Consider the following 19,491-nt stretch of genomic DNA (forward strand, 5'->3'; position numbering starts at 1 on the left):
GCTTATGTCATAATGCCCAATCTGTCGTGACTGTCGTTTTTCTTGGAGGTATCTCGGTATGGTTTTGCATGACTGCCAGCAAATGCTTACTCGGCCTCGATGGAGATGCCAACTGTCAGGACATGGAGCAACCAATCCAGTCTTGACTGGAACCAGTGCAATCGCTGCGCTATAAAGCGATCACTCGAGACACTCATGGATTCCGGGCATTATGGGATGCCAGATAACGTAACAGCGGACATTTTGGCTGGAGTCGGACATCAAGGCCGACTTTTTACCACTTCGAACGCCAAAACTTGGAATAATAAAATCGTCAGAAATTGGGAGAATCCGCGAATGGCTTCCAACTTCACTCAGTTACGGAAGGGATCAACAGCACCCTGGAACTATGTGCCTAGCCACAGGGATCAACAAACCGTTTCCAGTCGTCGCACCGGCCACATCCATTTTTCGCATAATTTCGGTAGTAGTCCATTCCGGATTGTTTGCTAAATATGAGGAGAGTTGAACTCCGTTGAACACGTGATTTGTCGGTGTCTGAACCGATGTATGCCGTTCCAGCGTCAGCTTTGATAAGATCGGTTTTTTAGTGATACTACCGAACCATTCCGATTATTCCTTTGTTTTGGACAGTAGACTTCTTCTATGATGATGGGGTCGACGGTGGTTTCCACTCCGTCTCCTATGGCTTCAAAGGTGGTTACCCGGATGGTCGGCAGCAGTATCGACGTAACGCTATGGTCACATCTCCTCTTCTGGAGCTGAACCAATCGAGTCGAACAAATCGGACGATGGCGATGTCGAAGGCGCCTAGAAGGCGGCCTTGATATGTGCTTCTTTCATGCGACAGTTGCGCAACCATTGAAACAGACTCAGGGTGAACTCCGTCATTTCATTCGAGGAATAGAGGACCCCTGTTAGGTTGTTCGAAGGATGCGTTGCCTCCGAAGTTTCGCCAACCTGACGCAGGAGAGTTGTGCATTGGCGGGACTGCCGTATTCATCGCTGTTGCTGAACAGACGAACTTGGTTGGTGGAAGCTTGTCGATGGTTTGGTTATAGCGATGAAGGGTTTGGTTCCTTGAACCACAGGGAAGAAAAGCGGATTATCGTTTGTGTTCACTACGGATCCGGGTAGAGACCTTCCTCCGGATCCGGGGCTGCAGCGGTTACTGCATTCGTGATTGGCATCACAGTTGACGCACTTTGGGTTGGCTCCTTCATTCACTGGCTCGCAGGTCGCTCTAGAAGCCATGGATGGATTTGGACAGTACCTAGGCCGTTTTTAGTGTCTCGTTCTTGACTCGAGTCGAATCAAGTACGAAACACTGAAGACGGTATTACTATTTGATTTCGACTTATGACAAGTGAAGACATTCCACTTATAAGCTTTTAGTAATTTTTTAAACGAATTTAACTGCGCCACTTTTATCGCGCAATTTTCCACTTTCGCCCCATAGTGAACGGCGGCGGCTCGTCCGACTCGGCGCGCCGATAGAGCTATTGCGTGGCGCAAGTTCAACCCGTGCGTTCAGTTTCTGTTTGTTTTGCAAACGGTTCGAACGCGCGACCGCGCCGCCACATCAATTATACCGCGTGGTTTTGCTTCTCCGCGTGCGCGCGCCCCGTCAGTCTGCTGGAGGAGGCTTATCGGAAAAGGGGCGGTTTGATAAACCACCCTGAAATATTCACCGAAAAGACCGAAGACATTATTCAAACGGAATTGGACCCAGGTCGTGGGGACGAGAGATCACGGCGTTTTCGGGTAGAGATCTATAGTTTCTGTGGTTCAGCGTCGATCGAATTGTTGGAGCGGATGTGAGTGAATGGAATCTGTGATGTTTTGACGTTCGGTCGAATGACATTCGGTCGAAAGTATATGCATAAAGCGAAAATTTTCAAACGAAGGGTTTTGTTAAAGGTTACTACTTAACCAATATAGTCGTTCAACTAAATTGAAGAAATTCGTAAAATAATTGAAACAGTGAGAGATGAGGCGGTAATCCGATCGCATCGATCAATTGATCGATGGCATGCATAAATGAGGAAATCATAATTGGATCGGTTTATCTATGTGGTTTTTCGCTGTAATTGAAGAAATTATATATCTGCGGAGTTCGGTGCATGTTTGTGCGAATAATTAACTGGGGATTGCGGTGCGCAAAGGATAGTTCTATCTGAAGGCGGAAGAGCCTGCGTGAAGATGCGTGATGTTGATGGCGGTGAAGACGTCGCCCGTGTCGTCGTATCGGGTATCGCTGCCCGCAGCTCAATGGCCCACTGATGCCAGCTGAAAGGGTTCGCTACGACGATGGTGCTGCGCTGGTTCAAGTGTGGGACAACCAGCGGCGAAGAAGACGCGATACGCGCACACAGCTGAGTGAATTTTGCCGAGGAGAATACATTTAATTCGCTCCAGATATCGGATTACTCTGTGTCTTGAATTTCAAAGTGAATACCTTTTCTTCTCTGTGCGGAATAAGTACCCCCTTACGTAATTTGAACGACTGGAAGTTGGCAGTGGGTGATAATCGGATGTTAGAGCACGGTGATATTGTTATTGCGGGAATAGCAATATATTGTTTAACATGGGTTCGCCGTCGCTGTAATTGTCATTGCTCGGAGCAGAGTCTAATCAGTTGAACAATATTTATTTAGCTTGGTAGATATTCGAGATAGTTATCATATCTAAGGAGCGCACAGTATCAACAAACCTAAGTACACCGGATTAAGTGGAATATATTTTCTTGGACTTAAAGCAAATTTGTAAAAGTGTCTTCGATTTTACGCCATTAGTGTTTGCGTGTTTTTTTCTTTTTGCAGACCGTTAGGTTAAAAATTAGACGTTTATGTTTGAGAAGTAAAATACCTAAATCTTTGTCGAAAGATACATAAATATAGAGTCATGAAAGTGTTATACCATTTGAAATCTTGGAAGATGGTCCAGTTTTAAAAAGGCTTCATTTGCAATCATCGGCAAGTCGAGTCAAGTACGAGACACTGAAGACGACCTTACAGTTGAGGTCGAAATACGTATATAGAGCTAAATAATTTTCTTGTAGGACGATGTTTATTTTGGGACAAAGGCATTTATGGTGGAATAGTATAAGTCGAAAAAGCCTACAAGGCATTCCTGCCTTCAAAACTTTTCGGTCATGTGCTTGTTTGCACCACATCTGTTGTATCTGGATAGGGACGAAACGCTTTTAAACAACAGAATTATAATATAGGGTAAGGCGGAGCAAGAAGGATCAGGGCTGTTTTTGAGCATCGTGAGCAATGTGGAGATTATGACTTTGTAGAAGGGATAATTTGGTTCTACTTATTGTCACTCGATTTCATGATAAAATTTATTCGGTTATAGATCGTATTCAAAACAAATTTTCCATTGCTGATTCAATCATTTCAAGGTTTACTTTGAGCATAATGGAATAAATTTGTTAATTAAAAATGTATAACTTTTGTCTTTAAGAAAGCAATACATGGACGGCTTATTTGTATCTTTATTAAAGAGATGTTCAGCCCACATACGGATGGCTTGTTTTCATAAGAAATTTAAGACATTTTTAAATGTAGTGCCATTTCTTCATCCAAAGCTTAAAAACTCTTTCTTATCAATAAAATCATTGGAAATAAAGCTAGGCTAGGAACCCAAGAATGGCCTGTATCCATGCATGGTGTACGAGAAAGGCAAAAATTGGGGAATTCGTGCCTATATGACCAGTCTTACATTGAAACTGGATATGGTAGCGTTGGTGACACCATTCCTGGGGGAGGGAGGTTCAGCTGTTCAGCTAACCTGGAACGGTTTGGTGACAGGTTAGGGTGGCCGTTTACTCAGAACTCTGGAAAGGCCCAATCTCGCCATGGATGTGACTTACAGCAAGAGTTGGGGTGGCCGGGAATCCCAAACGTTCTTAGCCGACACCTGATGGTTTCGTCCCTCTTTAAGGAAGCAGATGATTACTGTAGTGTTGGTTGATGATGATGATGATGGTCCCGCCACATACCCCTACAAAGGTTTGAGCTAGACGATTTATCTTTAAGATAATTAATAATGATCAATTTTAATCAGATTTGGCAAACAATAAACGATCCGATTATTTCCACAGATATAAATAACATTAACATATAACATCGCTATACAGCAAAAAACATAAGTTAGTAAAAAGAAACAGTTGAATTCCACCACAGAGTTTTGCAAGCATCATCAGTGGTACAGCGAGCCCGATTAAGTTACAAAACTTGTGATACCTCTCGCATGATGCCAAAAGTTTCGTCAAGAAGCGCGTACTCAAACTATTCTCGCTAGTACCAATCAATTTAATTTACTCGAAAAAATTCAAAACTTGTGTTACCTCTCCGTAGATACCAAATCGATACCAAAATCGCGTTCTATCTGAGAGCTCACTACTTTTCATAGTATCCTTCAAACAGTTCCAAATGTTTCAAGTATTGATCATAAAATCCTAAAAAGTCATTTATACCTGTATTCGCGCGCGATTCTCAAACATTTGTAGACTACACAAAAGAATGTAAAAATACAAGTCAATAAATAAAATACCATCATCATCATCGAGGCGAACAAAAATAGTCTATAAGCGCCCTAATGAAATAAAAAATCATTTACATTGTTCAAGAAAAGATATCCGTTATCACAAACTTCGTCAAGATACACAATTAGTCAATACCAAAAACTTAAATATATGACTGTTTAAAAACAGCTTTTACGTGTGAAATACAAAGTCTCTTGAACTGTGATAGTGTCCTTGCACGCTTGATGTGTATAGGCATCGAATTGAATACGTTTATTCCTTTATAAAACAATGAATTTTGTGAAGCTCCATACAAAAACCTAGATTAATCCACCTAGCGTTGGTGGTGCCTTTCTCGCATTTAGTTAAGACACCAACCTTGAATGGGGTTTATAAGGTCCGATGTACCATTTTCTTCATAACTTTGAAACGCAATGACCGATCGTTATGAAATTCAATAGTGATCAACAAGGCTTTGTACCCTGTCGAATGAAACTTGTTGCGAGAAAATCGGTTAAGGATTACTATATGAAAAGTTGTCTAATGTTTTTCATAGCCTTTGTGCACACACATACGCACACACATACACACACACATACACACATACATACACACGGATAGACAGACATGTGCTCAGCTCGTCGAGCTGAGTAGATTGGTATATAATACTATGGGTCTCAGGGGCTTCTATCAAAAGTTTGTTTTCGGAGTGAAATGATAGCCTTTCGGTACAACTTAGTTGTACGAGAAAGGCAAAAATAAGGTGTTCTTATTTCATCCGCGTTTCTAGTATTATATCTATGAATGTCACTTCCTCTTTCAATTCGATTACACAAATATCGGGGCAGGAATCCATTTATTATTTTGAAAATGAACACCATAGTTAAATAAACAATTCTTTGCTTCACTGATAACCATTGTAAAGCGTCCAACAAAAAGGAGGAGGAAGTGAATCTATTACATCTCAAAATCAAGCGCATAACTTTATTTTGCAAACGCTGTAACCTCGATATTTGTGTTTCATTGGCCAGAAATAAAATGGAGGCGCAAAAGTCCAGGTGAGGAGAGATGATTGATTTGTACAACTGTATTTTACTCGCAACAGTTAATTCGTTTTTAATCGACATAAAATTCCATACTTCTTGGCTATTTTCTTGATGACATTGTTGATATGAGAATCAAATTTCAATTTATCATCAATAATCACGCCAAGATATTTAATTTCCCGAACGCGATCAAGTGTTTCATCATCAATTCTAACAGAAACATTATCAATGAATCGATTTCGCGAAATTACCATGTATTTAGTTTTACTTATATTCAACTTCAACTGTTTGTACTTCAACCATCTACTTAGAGAATGCAAATCTGTATTCAAGCGTGAAACAACATCATCGATATTTCTAGCTGCAATGAATAATACTGTGTCATCCGCGAAAAGATTGATGTTGCAAAAACGTAAGACCCGTCCCATGTCATTAATATACATAATAAATAAAACGGGCCCTAATACACTTCCCATATCATCGGCTAGGACGTTTCTAAGCCTGTTGGGGAAAAAAACAACACTGCCTCGGATCGATAGACTGCTATTGGATACGGTTAAATTTTTTGCTACGAGTTAGTCCCTGAATTACGCTTCCCTTCAACAAAAATAAGGATCCTTTGGCCTCGCGGTGTTATTGGAAGCCTAGTCTTCTGTCTGCTCCAAATTATTCACGAAGCCGGTGGTTGACCAAACTTTCAATGCTCATAGAGGTGCATGGGGTTCAAGAGATTGGCCGGTACTTGGAGGAGACATGGGTCAGGGGTAACTTTTTCTGCGAGATAGGAATATCGTGGCTTAGTCGCCATTAGCTTAGGTCATTCCAGATTATGCTTGCCAAGTTCTGAAACAAGGCTTGTGCTGGTGTGGGATGTGGGTTCGATTGTCACCTCCGTCGCAGAACATTAAAAAAATCAACTGAGCCAACGGACGTTGCATGCTGGCCCGTTGTCTAGTGTGGTGCTTCCTTCAAAGAGCGAAATGTTCATTGAAAACAGTGAACGTTTGTTTATTTATTCTGACTAAGGCCGAAGTGGCCTGTGCAATACAGAAGAGTCTTCTCCATTCGGCTCGGTCCATGGCTACACGCCGCCAACCACGCAGTCTACAGAGGTCATCTTCAGATCGTTGTTGGTTCTGGCTACGTGCCCGGTCCACCGCAGTCATCCGATTTTCGCGGTGTGAATGATGGTTGGTTCCCCCAGCAGCTCATGCAACTGGTTGTTCATTCGCCTCCTCAACGTATTGTCCACCATCTGCACCCCACCATAGATGGTACGTAGCACTTTCCATTCGAAAACTCCAAGTGCGCGTTGGTCCTCCACGAGCATCGTCCAGGTCTCGTGTCCGTAGAGGACTACCGGTCTGGTGAGCGTTTTGTAGATACAGTGAACTCTCCCTTACTCGATAGTGAAGGGACCATTGAGCTAGGGAGGTATCAGGAACACATTTAAATTTGGGGGAGGAGGACAGGGAACATATTTACTTTTGCCCGAATGCCGGTTAGTCGAACACTGAAATTTGTTTCCTTATTAAGTGAAGTGAGATGTTCGAAGTGAATGGTGAACAGCGAGAACTGAGAAGTGAGAAATGAGATTTTCAAAATGATTACAGAGTAGTGAGAGAAGTACTGAGAAACGTAAGTGAGATGTGTGCAGTAACATGTGAATAGTGAGAAGTGAGAAATGAGAAATAAGAAGAAAGTGGTAAGATGTGAGATGGGATAGTTGCGAGGTGAGAAGAAGGATGTGAGTAGGGAGAATAACAGAAGCAAGGGGTGAGAATGAGAGATGATAATTATGAGGTGAGAAGCGAAATGTTGAGTAGTGAGAAGTAAGTGGAGAGATATAAAACAGGAGAAGGAAGACAGAAGAAGGAAGAAAGAAGAAGAAAGAATCTCGTTTCTCACTTCTTGTTCCTCGGTCCTCACTTCTTACTACTCCCTTCTCACAACTTACTTCTCACTCCTTATTTCTCACTTTGCACTTCTCATTACATACCTCTTACTTCTCTCTTCGCACATCTCGCTTCTCACCTCCCTTTTCCTTTTCCAGTACTCACTTTGCACTTCTCACTTCTAACTTTTAATTTCTAGCATCTCACTTCGCACATCTCATTTATCAGTTCTCATTTAACACTTCTCACCTCTCATTTTTCACTTCTCACTTCTGGCTTCTCATTTCTCACTCATCACTTTTCATTCATCACTTTTCACTCATCACTTTTCACTTCTAAATTTCCCCTTATTACTTTTCACTTCTCACTAGTCGCTTCAAACTTCTCACTTGTAACTTCTCACTTCTCACCTCTCATTTCTCACTTCCCACTACTCACTTCTCACTTCTCACTTCTTACTTCACATGTCTCATTTCTCACTTTTCACTTCTCACTTCGAATTTCTTACTTCTCACTTTTAATTTTTCATTTCTCACTTCGCACATCTCACTTTGCATTTCTCACTTTTCATTTTTCACTTTCCACTTGTCACTTATAACTTCCTCTCATTTCTCACTTCCCACTACTCACTTTTCATTTCATTGCTAAGTGTGGAAAAACTCACTTTTCATATTTCACTTTCCACTTCTCACTTATAACTTCTTATATCTCACTTCTGACTTCTCATTTCTCACTTAACTCATTCCACTTCTAACTTTTCACTTCTCCCTTCATACTTTTCACTTCTAATTACTCTCTTCGCACTTCGAATTTCTCACTTCTCACTTTGTATTTTTCACTTCCCACTACTTATTTCTCACTTCTTACTTCGCACTTCTCATTTCTAACTATATCGTGCATGTACTGTTTCTGACAACATCGAGTTAGCGAGGTGAAAATGCATTGAAAAATAACTTCGACTTGGAGAATATTGAGTAAGGGAGATATCGACTTACGGAGGAAGTGCAGTATGCTAGATTCAAGGGACTTTCATAGAGTAGGGTGCCAATTGAAAAAATGTCATCGAATTTCAAAAAACGACATTGCCAACAAGTTTCATTACCCCAAAATATGACCCCATTAAAAATTCGAGCTCAATCGGACATGATTTAGGGGTGCCTAAATATCATCAAAGTTTTGAAATGTTTACCCATGAAAATTTTCTTAAGGTTGGTTGGTTGGGACCAAAGGAAAAGTCGAAAATCGAATTTTTGTTTTTGATGCCAAATGACTTAAAATGCATGAAACATCAAGATCTGATGTTATTTCAATTTTTTTTAAATCGGTTTTTTCTCTTAGAACATTTTTGGGACTTTTTCAGACGATGAAAATTTTTTTCATCGAATTTTAACACCGGACGAAACGCAAACGTTTTCGTAGCCAAAAATATCCCCCTTTGCAAAATTTCAGCACAATCGGACATGATTTAGAGGTGCCTGAAATTCATCAAAGTTTTGTCCCAAAAATGTTCTAAGAGAAAAAATCGATCTATTATTTTTTTTTTTGAAGTTACATCAGATCTCGACGTTTCATGCATTTTTAAGTCATTTGGCATCAAAAACAAATATTCGATTTTAGACTATTCCTTTGGTCCCCCTTGGGAAAATTTTCATGGGTAAAAATTTCAAAACTTTCATGTCCGATTGAGCTCAAATTTTGCATGGGGTTATATTTTGGGGTAATGAAACTTGTGAGCAATGTCGTTTTTTGAAATTCGAAAATGTCATTTTCATTGGCACCCTAATATCGAGTTAAGGAGAGTTCACTGTAGTCAGTTTGGTACGGGGACGATACGTACGATTTCCAGCCACTATGCGTTTCCGAATTTCTCTGCTGGTATCATTTTCGGCAGTCACCAGTGAGCTCAAGTACACAAATTCTTCTACCACCTCGATTTCGTCACCACCGATGCAAACTCGCGGTGGGTGGCTCACATTGTCTTCTCTTGAACCTCTTCCTGGAAAACATTGAACGTGTAGTGTCTTTTTTGGTCGAATGGACATTTCGTCGAATGTTGAAAGTGAATCTCAGTTTAATAGGTCGGTAATGGGTAATATCTTAGTAAAATGGATAATTTGTCAATGGATGTTTGATTAATTTTGATTAATTAATTCACAAAATATATGGATGATATCAATGTTGCTTTGACAATAATTCATCGTAATCGGCTTCGGGACATTTCGTTAATTGACATTTCGTCGAAAGGACGTTTAGCTGAAGGGACATTTGTTCGAATGGACATTCAATCGAAAGTAAAGTGCAGCATTGTTTTCTTATTATTTTCATGGATACACTTTGTTTTACTTAATATTCATACAATAATTAGTTCAGTATAAAATTCACTTCCTACCACAATTCGTTAATGTTTGGCCAAACACTTGATTTCGACCAAATGCGACATAATGCCTATTCGTTGTAATGTTTCATCCGATGAAACATCCGACTAAATGTCTTTTGACTAGGTTGTATCCAGCTTTTCGCGCACGATAATGGCGACCAACGAGGGTCAAAAAATCGTTCCATCACTATCCTTTTAGAGACCTATCTGCGGCTTGACATTTTGTTTTCCCCTTCCCCTCGTCCTGTTTACTTATTTACTGTTCTTCTAATCATTCTTTTTATAAACATCATCTTTGGTCAATGTTGGAGCATTAAAAATGTGACTTTTTGAAACGATGCAATAAATTATTTAGTTTATTTTATTATTGACTAAAGTTCCTTGCTTTCAAATATCCATCCGACGAAATATACCAAGATTATTCATACGAAAATCTGCATTCGACTCATTGTCCCTTTGACCAAATGTCAAAACTTCGTCCGACCAATTTGACGAAGATTCTTCCTGCTAAAATCTGCTTTCTATTAAATGTCCAAGTCCATTCCACCAAATGTCCATTCGACATAGTTTCATATGGCCCAAATATCCTACGACGCTAATGGACTAGAAATTTATTTTCGACTAAATGTCCATTGGACTAAACGTCCTTTCGACCTAATATTATTCGACGAAATGTCTTTCGACGGAATGGTATAGATCAGCGGTTCTCAACCTTTTTCTTGAGAGGTACCCCTTCGAACTTTTGCAATAATTGAGGTACCCCCTCTCGGGTACTTTAGGTACGGGTCAACACGGTCAATCATCTTGAAAAAATAATTCCGAACCCCTTGAGGGTAGTTTTCGAGTCACTTAAAAGGAGGCTCCTTTTGCATCTTGAAAGGACGCTTCTGAACCTCTTAAAAGGAGGCTTCCAAACCTCTTGAAAGAATTCCGAGCTTCTTGAAGCGAGGCTACTAAACCTCTTGAAAGGAGGCATCTGAGCCTCTTGACAAGAGGCTTCCGAGCCTCTTAAAAGGAGGCTTACGACCCTCTTGAAAGGAGGCAACCTAACCACGTGAAAGGAGTCTTCCGAACCTATTGAAAAGAGGCTTCCAAGCCTCTTGACAGGAGCCTTCCAAACCTCTTGAAAGAATTCCGAGCTTCCTGAAGCAAGGCTACTAAACCTCTTGAAAGGAGGCATCTGAGCCTCTTGACAGGAGGCTTCCGAGCCTCTTAAAAGGAGGCTTACGACCCTCTTGAAAGGAGGCAACCTAACCACGTGAAAGGAGTCTTCCGAACCTCTTGAAAAGAGGCTTCCAAGCCTCTTGACAGGAGCCTTCTGAGCCTCTTGAAAGGAGGCTTTCGAGCCTCTTGAAAGGAGGCTTTCGAGCCTCTTGAAAGGAGGCTTTCGAGCCTCTTGAAAGGAGGCTTCCGAGCCTTTTGAAAGGAGGCTTCCGAGCCTCTTGAAAGGAGGCTTCCGAACCTCTTGAAACGAGGCTTCCGAGCCTCTTGAAAGGAGGCTTCCGAGCCTCTTGAAAGGAGGCTTGCGAGCCTCTTGAAAGGAGGCTTCCGAGCCTCTTGAAAGGAGGCTTCCGAGCCTCTTGAAAGGAGGCTTCCGAGCCTCTTGAAAGGAGGCTTCCGAGCCTCTTGAAAGGAGGCTTCCGAGCCTTTTGAAAGGACCGGCTAGCAGTGGTCATTTTGATGACGGTGGCGGAATAGTCGTCGCCGGAAGTGAGTGATCCGTTGTTGAGGGCCACCAGAATGGTTGCCTCGAAAGCTTCAAATAAACTTCCGAGGAGTCCAAACTTGAACCGACCAAGGCAGGATGGTGTGCAAGACTTTTGTTGCTTTAATGTTTATCCGAAACTCCATCCAATCAGAACAGCTTTGCGAGTGGTCCGAAAATTGTCTTTTATCTGATCGATCCACTTTGTTCGCAGCGTATCTCGCTGATGCAATTTGTGATTCATTCGCGTCCTTCATGTATCGTCTCTCATTATGTATTTGTCCTTCGAGGCCCCCAAGTGCGCCTTGGCCCTCCTAGACAAGCGTTGTTCAGGTATCTCCTCCATTGAGAATTATCGGCCTAATGAGCGTTTTGTAGATAGTCAGTTTGGTAGAACGGAGAACTCTTTTCGATCGATGTGGGTAACTTGCGAGTCCAAAGCATGTACGATTCTCTGCCACGACGCGTCTGCAAATTTCATTACTGATATCGTTTTGGGCGGTCACCAGTAAGCCAGACTACAAGGGTTCGTACACTAAGCTCTTTTGGGGGGAGGAGGAGTCTGTTGTTTTCTTACGCGCCAAAAATAATTTGTATGGAAAAAATGTTACATGGGGGGAGTGGGGTCGAAAAACCCAGAAAAATTGCTGCATCGTAATAAGTGTACGACCCACAAGAAATCCTCAACTGCTTTTTATCACCAACGATACAAACATGTGATGACTAATTCGCTCCGCTCAGCTTCCCTTTTTAGTCTGTTGTTCGGCGTTCTGCATCTTCTCAAAGTTACGTGCCATAATACCAATGTCGTCAGCAAAGCCAAGTAGCTAAAAGGGCTTCGCGAAAATCATACCACTTTTGTCGTATCACCTCCTCCAAAGCGACGTTCAATAGTAGGCACATCGCCATTCAGGTGTTCTTCGTAATGCTGCTACCACGTCTGAATCATCACTTCTCATTCGATCGTGAAAAGATTCCGTTTTGCAACCCTAGACATTTCAGGCTGTAGCACGTAGCCCTTTCTTGAGCGGTATCGGTCTTCTGTCTTCTGTATATATAAAAATGAATTTGTCTGTTTTAGAATCCACATAACTTGGAAACGGCTGAATGGGTTTTCTTCATTCCTTCAGCAAATCAATTTGTTATGATTTCCGACGCGCTTATAGGATATTGCATCATGTAAAAATCGCGAGTTAAATTGAAAAAATCGTGTAAACTAGAATTTGGATTTGTAAGGGATTTCTGCATGTGAAGTTAACAACCTCTATTCTCGACTACTACCTTTTTGACACAAATTCCATATTTTTAACTCTTGCGTTCATATGGCTATTTCAACATAATTGGCGTATTCTTTTTCGTAGGATCGTGTATTCATTTACAATCGTCATCTTCTGTACTATCAATGATTATAGTTTTAGTTTTAGAGGGCTTAAACAAAATATGAGTCATGTTCGGGATTTGAGTCAAAACGGTATGCAGCACAACGTCTGTCGAGTCAACTAGTCTTCTTATAAAACTTCCATGGGTTATTAGAGCGGTATAGATGCTCCATTTCTTCAGCTGATGCTTTTTATTCCGGGAATTAATTAGTTTTACCTTATTGGACCTGCATAAAAATAGTGTCTCGTCGGGTAGCGATGAAATTACATTTTTTTTAACTTTTTTTATATATTCCTGACTGAAGTTGTAATCCCCACTGTTTTTTTTAATTCACTTTGAAATTGAATTTTATATGTTCGTTTACATTTACAGACAGCTGCAATTCTGTTTTCTATCTAATAAGCGCAATTCCGGTTTCAAAAGCTAAAACATTTATCCCGTTGTTTCTCCCAAGACCCTCTGACCTTAGACAATAGTGAAAAGGAAATCAAAAACCGAACTTCGCATGCTTTCATTCCTCGCATCCGGCCATGAAGATTGGACATTACCAATTTGCTAGCAAAATTACTCATCCCGACACATCCCACACATAGTGAACATCTTTGCAGTTTGAATCGTACTCGATGACGACGACGGTATGACAACGACGTTTCAAATGGAGTCCACAAATTGTGCCACAGCCACGGTACCCACTATTGACATATTTGCCACACTTATGTCAACAAAAACCGCATCTGCTGTGTACATTGGTTTACTCACCAGCCAGCCAGCAGCAGTCCGCTTGTTTCTCCGTCCATATGTATGGCTAGAATAGAACTCGCATTTTTCGTGGTGCGATTTGTCCAACAGAATGTTTGCGCGCACGATGCAGAATGAAAAAAAAAAACGTTTTCAATGTCTTAACTAACATCCCGCCTCGCAATTATTATTCAACGTTCAACCGACCGATGGCGAGCATTCTTCTGTCATCTGAGGATCCAACACGTTTCGTACTCCCGGCGCGGCGACACGGCCGGTTCCACCAAGTTCGTTTCGTTGATTTGGTCGTCCATTCGGACACCTCAAAGCCAGCCATCATAGCGCTTACAGTCGTTGGTGGATGGCCTGGCCATTCGTTCACAAGGGGAATATGGAATCTAGACGGTTGTGCTTTTGTTTTAGGTTCTGCATATAAAGGCATAAAGTGGATGGCATTGACGACCGCCGTCGCACAGAGGGGGGCACTGTACTGAACTTGTCGTCGAAAATTATGCGTGATTTGTTACTGCTATCAATTTTAGTTGCTCAGAATTTTTCCATATGAAATTTTCTTCTAGTAGCTTGTTTCCTTCTCGAGTAGCTCATCAATATGACGTGAGGCTATAAATAAGACTATGCTGCGAATGGTTTGGCTCTGTCATCTCTTATTACAACTAGGATCTTCGCAGCTTAGTATTCAAAAAGAACTTCCACAGTTATTAACTACCGGTTTCTATGAAGTTACTTTCAGAATCCGTGTATGTAGCACACATATAGCACAAATAATCTTTTTCCTAGACTGGATCTGGATTCAATTCCAAGATTGCCAGCATGGTCTGATTTGCGACCGCGACGGAACTGCAAAACCTTCCTCCGGTACAGCTTCTAGATCATGAATTTTGGTCCTACAACTCTTCCACTGTGCATCATTCGTATTTGGTTATTTTTTGCACACTGTTTTGTTGATTGTTATGTCAGAGTTTGCCATATGCGGACGCGCGTCTGGTTTGTGCTATGAATGTTTTCATTTCCACCGTACCAAAACAAATTAAGCGGAAAAACGTAATATGTGCTTTACAAATCGAGTGATAACTATTTTGAAAATAAGCCCCTATTCACTTTTTAAACGAATTTAATTCGTTTTTTGGATTAACCGGTGCGGCAAACCTTAATCGCAAATGCTTATATTGATTATTCATACTGGATGGAAGTTGATGGGTCGCGCACTTCCGAGATGACTCAATCGAAAATGCATCCCATCGTTGAGCGCGTTCAACGTGCCACGCGTGTTCAGTTCAGTCAGTTTGTCGTCGTCATCACCACTTTGGGATTATGAGGTAAACCACCAGAAAGCCTAAAGAACTCTGTCATCATACTCCGGTGGTGGTGTTAAGAGTACACTGGCACTGGGGTCACTGTTTACGCGGATGGATTTCATCAATTTCTTGGTACATCTCCATATTCACAACTTTATGAATCTGATTTTTTTTTGTATTCTTTTTTTGTGTGGTCAACTCAAAATTTTATTAAATCCCAAGAACAGAAACAAACAAAAACAAACCGCGTAAAAAGCGACCCCAGTGTAGTGGCTTCCGCGATCGTTCTGTATGGATCGAATAGTCATCAGAAAGTTGTTTGGAGGAATCTGATCGTTGGAAGCAATTCGATGCCTTCAGCTATAGCACAGCACAGGAATGTGTCATCCAACGAAATGATGATTTGTTAAGATCGGAATCAACAAATTGAATTCTACAAGTTTTGGGTGGATCTCGTAGCGTGCTTAAAAAGTCAAGAACAGCCTTTAGGTGTAGTTGATTTATGAATGATTCATCGGTTTTTTATTGGCATTACGTTTTTAACTAATAAACTTCATCAGTGCCCACGATCAGTGCCCACGACATTGATTGTCAGCTATCGGGCGTGGATTTGAAAATGTGACTTAATGTGGCGGATTATGGATTGATGCTTGATGATAGATTCAAATGATTAACTAAAGCATTTTAAAACATACACAACGATACTTTATTTAAGTGCGACACTTGAAATATATTCTTACGCTAGTAATATGCTTTGCTTAGTTTGACATATGCATACATTCGTATACATAATGAGTCCACTGTGTTCAGATCAAATTTCGTTCAGACATGTATCTGTCCGGTTTGATCATTATAACTACATAGATGTGATATGTCACTGTTTAAATTTCACCTTCAGTAAACTCCGAATAAATACAATTTGTCTAGGAATGGTAATAAAAAGTCATCAATGATTTAGATGCAGTCACTGCACTACATCAACTCGTTAGAGCGTTAGAGTGGTCTTGTCTAAGTGAAATAATCTCAGTTTGCAACAAACCATACCTACTGGGACCGGATACATGGATGGCTATAGAGCGTTGGTACACCTCTGTCGAACATATTATTCAGTATCATGGCCGTCGGCGTTGAATGAGGTTCTTCAAGTGCACGTGTGCGCCTCAACTCTGCTACTATTCCTCATGCACCACCTGTGCATAAAGACACACTGGGCATCACATGTTCCCCAACACTCAACCACGAAACTGCGAATCTACCAACAAGTAGATCACCAGGTACCTTGCAGGAGGTACAACGAGTTGACAGCTCTCGCTCATTCAATGTGGCCTATGGCGGGGAGGGCCACTACAGAAGTTCTTTGTCACCCCGCCATTCCTGAAAGTTACAGCAGTTTGAAGACTTGTCTGTCAAGCCAGAGGCGACCCTAGGGGCAATGTTCCCCTATGGCGCACTTTCCCAGCTACGAGACAGATCCCTTTCACGTCTCCTTTTTCTGAGGTGCCGCAGAAGCGTCAATCCCCCGACACTCCTGCCAGATCTAGCTAGACTTTCATGTCTCCTCTTTTTGAGAACCCTCGAAGTATCAGCTTCCAATACTCTTGCCAGACCTAGCGAGACTTTCTGTGTAATTTCTTCCGGATATTCCGGGTAGAATCCTTAAGGGTTTTCTCCGTGAATTTTTGGAGGAGTAACTGAAGCGATTTTGAAGATAATTCCGGCTGAAATTTTTCGGCAGAGCTCCCGCAGATGTTTCCGTGCGATTTGCTGCGAGATTTTTTTTTATAAACTCCCCATGGAATTTTCGGGGGATTCTTCGAGCGATTTCCGAAGGAGTACTTGGAGACATTTTCAGAAGAAACCCTGGATGATCAACCAGATGCATTTCCAAAGGATTTTTTTTTGAACATCCAGGGAAATTACTGAGGGCACCTTCAACCAATTGTCCGATCACGGACGATTAGCGGGGAACTGTCGGTATCTTAACCTCGACAGCGGCACCTTCCCTCTGAAGGATGCCTGGAATGAGCCACCCAGTTGGCTCGGTTGGGGATGCGGACTGTATCAAGGCCCTTCGGCTGAAGGGCCTCCAAGTCCGTACGATAGCGACTAACGAAAATTATCATTTAACTAATGAAGCCTTGAGAAAGGCTGTTTGGTACGGCTTGTCCAAGAAAATAAAGCGGTTTAATCAAAAACAACGATGTATTTCGCGGAATAGTTTACAAGGAACTGAATGAACTTGAGCGAATGCACATTGCACATTTCTTATATACAAGATATTGAATCCTATCTGCCTCCTGATTGGTCGGCCAATCAGCGTGCGTCATGTTGCCAAGTCGTCATTGCTGTCGGTGCTCTCGTCTTAGGCTTCTTTTTCTTCTTTGTCCTTGCTGGTGGCGTCAGCTTCATAACGGGACCTTCCGCTAACGGGACTTCGCGAGCCAAGCATGCAAGCTATCAATTGCCGTTTGGATGAGGAGTGCGTGTTCATTTTCAAAATGGTTGTTAGTAGGAATGGGACCGAAACACCCGCGGTCGACTCGGGGTTAGTAGGATGGGATGTGGGATTTTGGGGTGATTAACTTTAGGATTGGTAACTTGGGACAAACATTCTATCACGTTCGCTTTGGGCGCGAACAACAATTCCTGAACCATTTTCCAGGGTAATTGTTGAAGGAATTTTAGGAGACATACCCGGAGGATATTCCGAGTAAATTTGTTGACGAATTTCTAGAGAAATGGGCGTAAGGAAGAATGAGAGGAATTTCAGAACGAGTTCTTGGGGCGTGGCTGGAAGTTGGGTCAAGAGAAATTCCATATGAGTGGAGAGTTTGGAGAGTTTGCGTGGTAATTTTCGTAGAGTTATGGGCGTAGAATCTGGGCGACCATCCGTGAGAAATTAAAAAATCCTGAAGAATTCCTATAGGGAATTTCTGTAGAATTCATGGAGGGAATTTCTGTAGAATTCCTGTAAGGTTCCGGAAGAATTCCTGGAAGAACTTCTGGAGGAATTCTTGGAGGAACTACCGGAGTAATTCCTGGAGGAACTTCAGTTGTAATTCCTGAAGGAGCTTCCTGGAGGACTTTTCGACGGAATTCCTGGAGGAACTTTCGAAGGGATTCTCGAAGAAACTTCCGGAGGAACTTCTGGTGGAAATCCTGGAAGAAATTCTTGCGGAATTTCTGAAGGAACTTCTTGGAGGAATTTTCAACGGAATTCCTGGATGAACTTCCGGTGGAATTTCCGAAGGAACTTCCGGCCGAATTTTCGGTGGAATTCCTGAAAGAACTTCCTGTGGAACTCTTGGAAGAACTTCCGGTGGAATTCCTGGACGAACTTCTGGCGGGATTCCCGAAGAAACATTCTGGCTGAATTCCTGGAGAAACTTCCGGAGAAACTTCTGGAGGAAATCCTGGAAGAAATTTTTGCGGAATTCTTGAAGTAACTTCCAGAGTAATTCCTAAAGGAACTTCCGCGGCATTTTCGGCAGAATTCCTGGAGGAACTTTCCGTGGAACTCCTGGTGGAACTTCCGATGCAATTTCTGGAGGAGCTTCTGACGGGTTTCCCGAAGAAACATTTCGGCTGAATTCCTGGAGGAACTTTTTGAGGAATTCCTGAAGGAACTTCTTGGAGGAATTTTTGACGGAATTCCTGGATGAACTTCCGGTGAAATTCCTGGACGAGCTTTTGGCGGAATTCCTGAAGGAACTTATTGGAGGAATTTTCGACGTAACTTGATGAACTTCCGGCGAAATTCCCGGACGAACTACCAGTGGAACACCTGACAGAATTTCCAGTGGCATTCCTGGAGGAACTTTCGGAGGAATTCCTGGAGGAACTTTCGGAGGAATTCCTGGATGAATTTCCGGAGAAGCTTACGGAGGAACTCCTGTAGGATCTTCCGGAAAAATTCCCAGAGAAACTTTCGAAAGAATTCCTGGAAAAACTTTCGGAGTAATTGCTGGAGATACTTTCGGAGAAATTCATTATTCAAAAAGTATTCAACTAACTTTTTTTTGTAACATGGCATCATTTTCATTTGAGGAACTATCTTAGATTGTATCTATTCTTGTCAAAAGTATAATGAGCAATTGGAACCAGAATTCATTGATTTCAAGTCTAGATGTCGTCTATGCCACGTACTCTTTGGAAGGTTTCTGAGACCATGGAAATCTTCAAAAAATAGCAGCTAATATAGCAGCATCTCATTGTAGCTTGTGGTTTCCTAAGGAAGATGCTTTTGAAAGCGATTCAAGTTTTGTCTGGAGACTGTTGTCGACCGTAGTCGAGTGTGTGTTCAATGCCAGACAGACAACTCAACAATCTCTGGCCACTTGTTGTTAACATTTTGATTCTATCACATGGTACTGGTGATATCACGATGTACTTGAGAACTGTTTTAGATTAACACTGTTCGTTAAGTCTTAAATCTAAAGGAAATTTCGGCATAGACAATAAATAAAATAAATAAATAAATTAAAAAAAATCAATTCACTA

General features: G+C 41.6%; 1 protein-coding gene across 4 annotated transcripts in view; it reads left to right on the forward strand.

The window, feature by feature from the left end:
* LOC134205704 (leucine-rich repeat flightless-interacting protein 2) overlaps positions 1-19,491 on the forward strand; it is a 109,660-nt gene that overhangs the window by 42,893 nt on the left and 47,276 nt on the right. The window contains exon 1 of one of the 4 annotated variants that reach the window (XM_062681236.1): positions 1,561-1,817. The exons of 1 other annotated variant lie outside the window; for it this stretch is intronic. Coding sequence is in view for 1 of the 3 variants with exons in the window: in XM_062681235.1 (XP_062537219.1) it covers positions 1,858-1,920 (63 nt within the window). In the remaining 2 variants the exon portion in view is untranslated. Of the gene's footprint in view, positions 1-1,560; positions 1,818-1,855; positions 1,921-19,491 lie in introns of those variants that run through there. 2 more of the 4 variants (XM_062681237.1, XM_062681235.1) reach the window with 2 other exon arrangements.

Source organism: Armigeres subalbatus, chromosome 1, assembly GCF_024139115.2.
Source record: "Armigeres subalbatus isolate Guangzhou_Male chromosome 1, GZ_Asu_2, whole genome shotgun sequence".
Classification (NCBI taxonomy): domain Eukaryota; kingdom Metazoa; phylum Arthropoda; class Insecta; order Diptera; family Culicidae; genus Armigeres; species Armigeres subalbatus.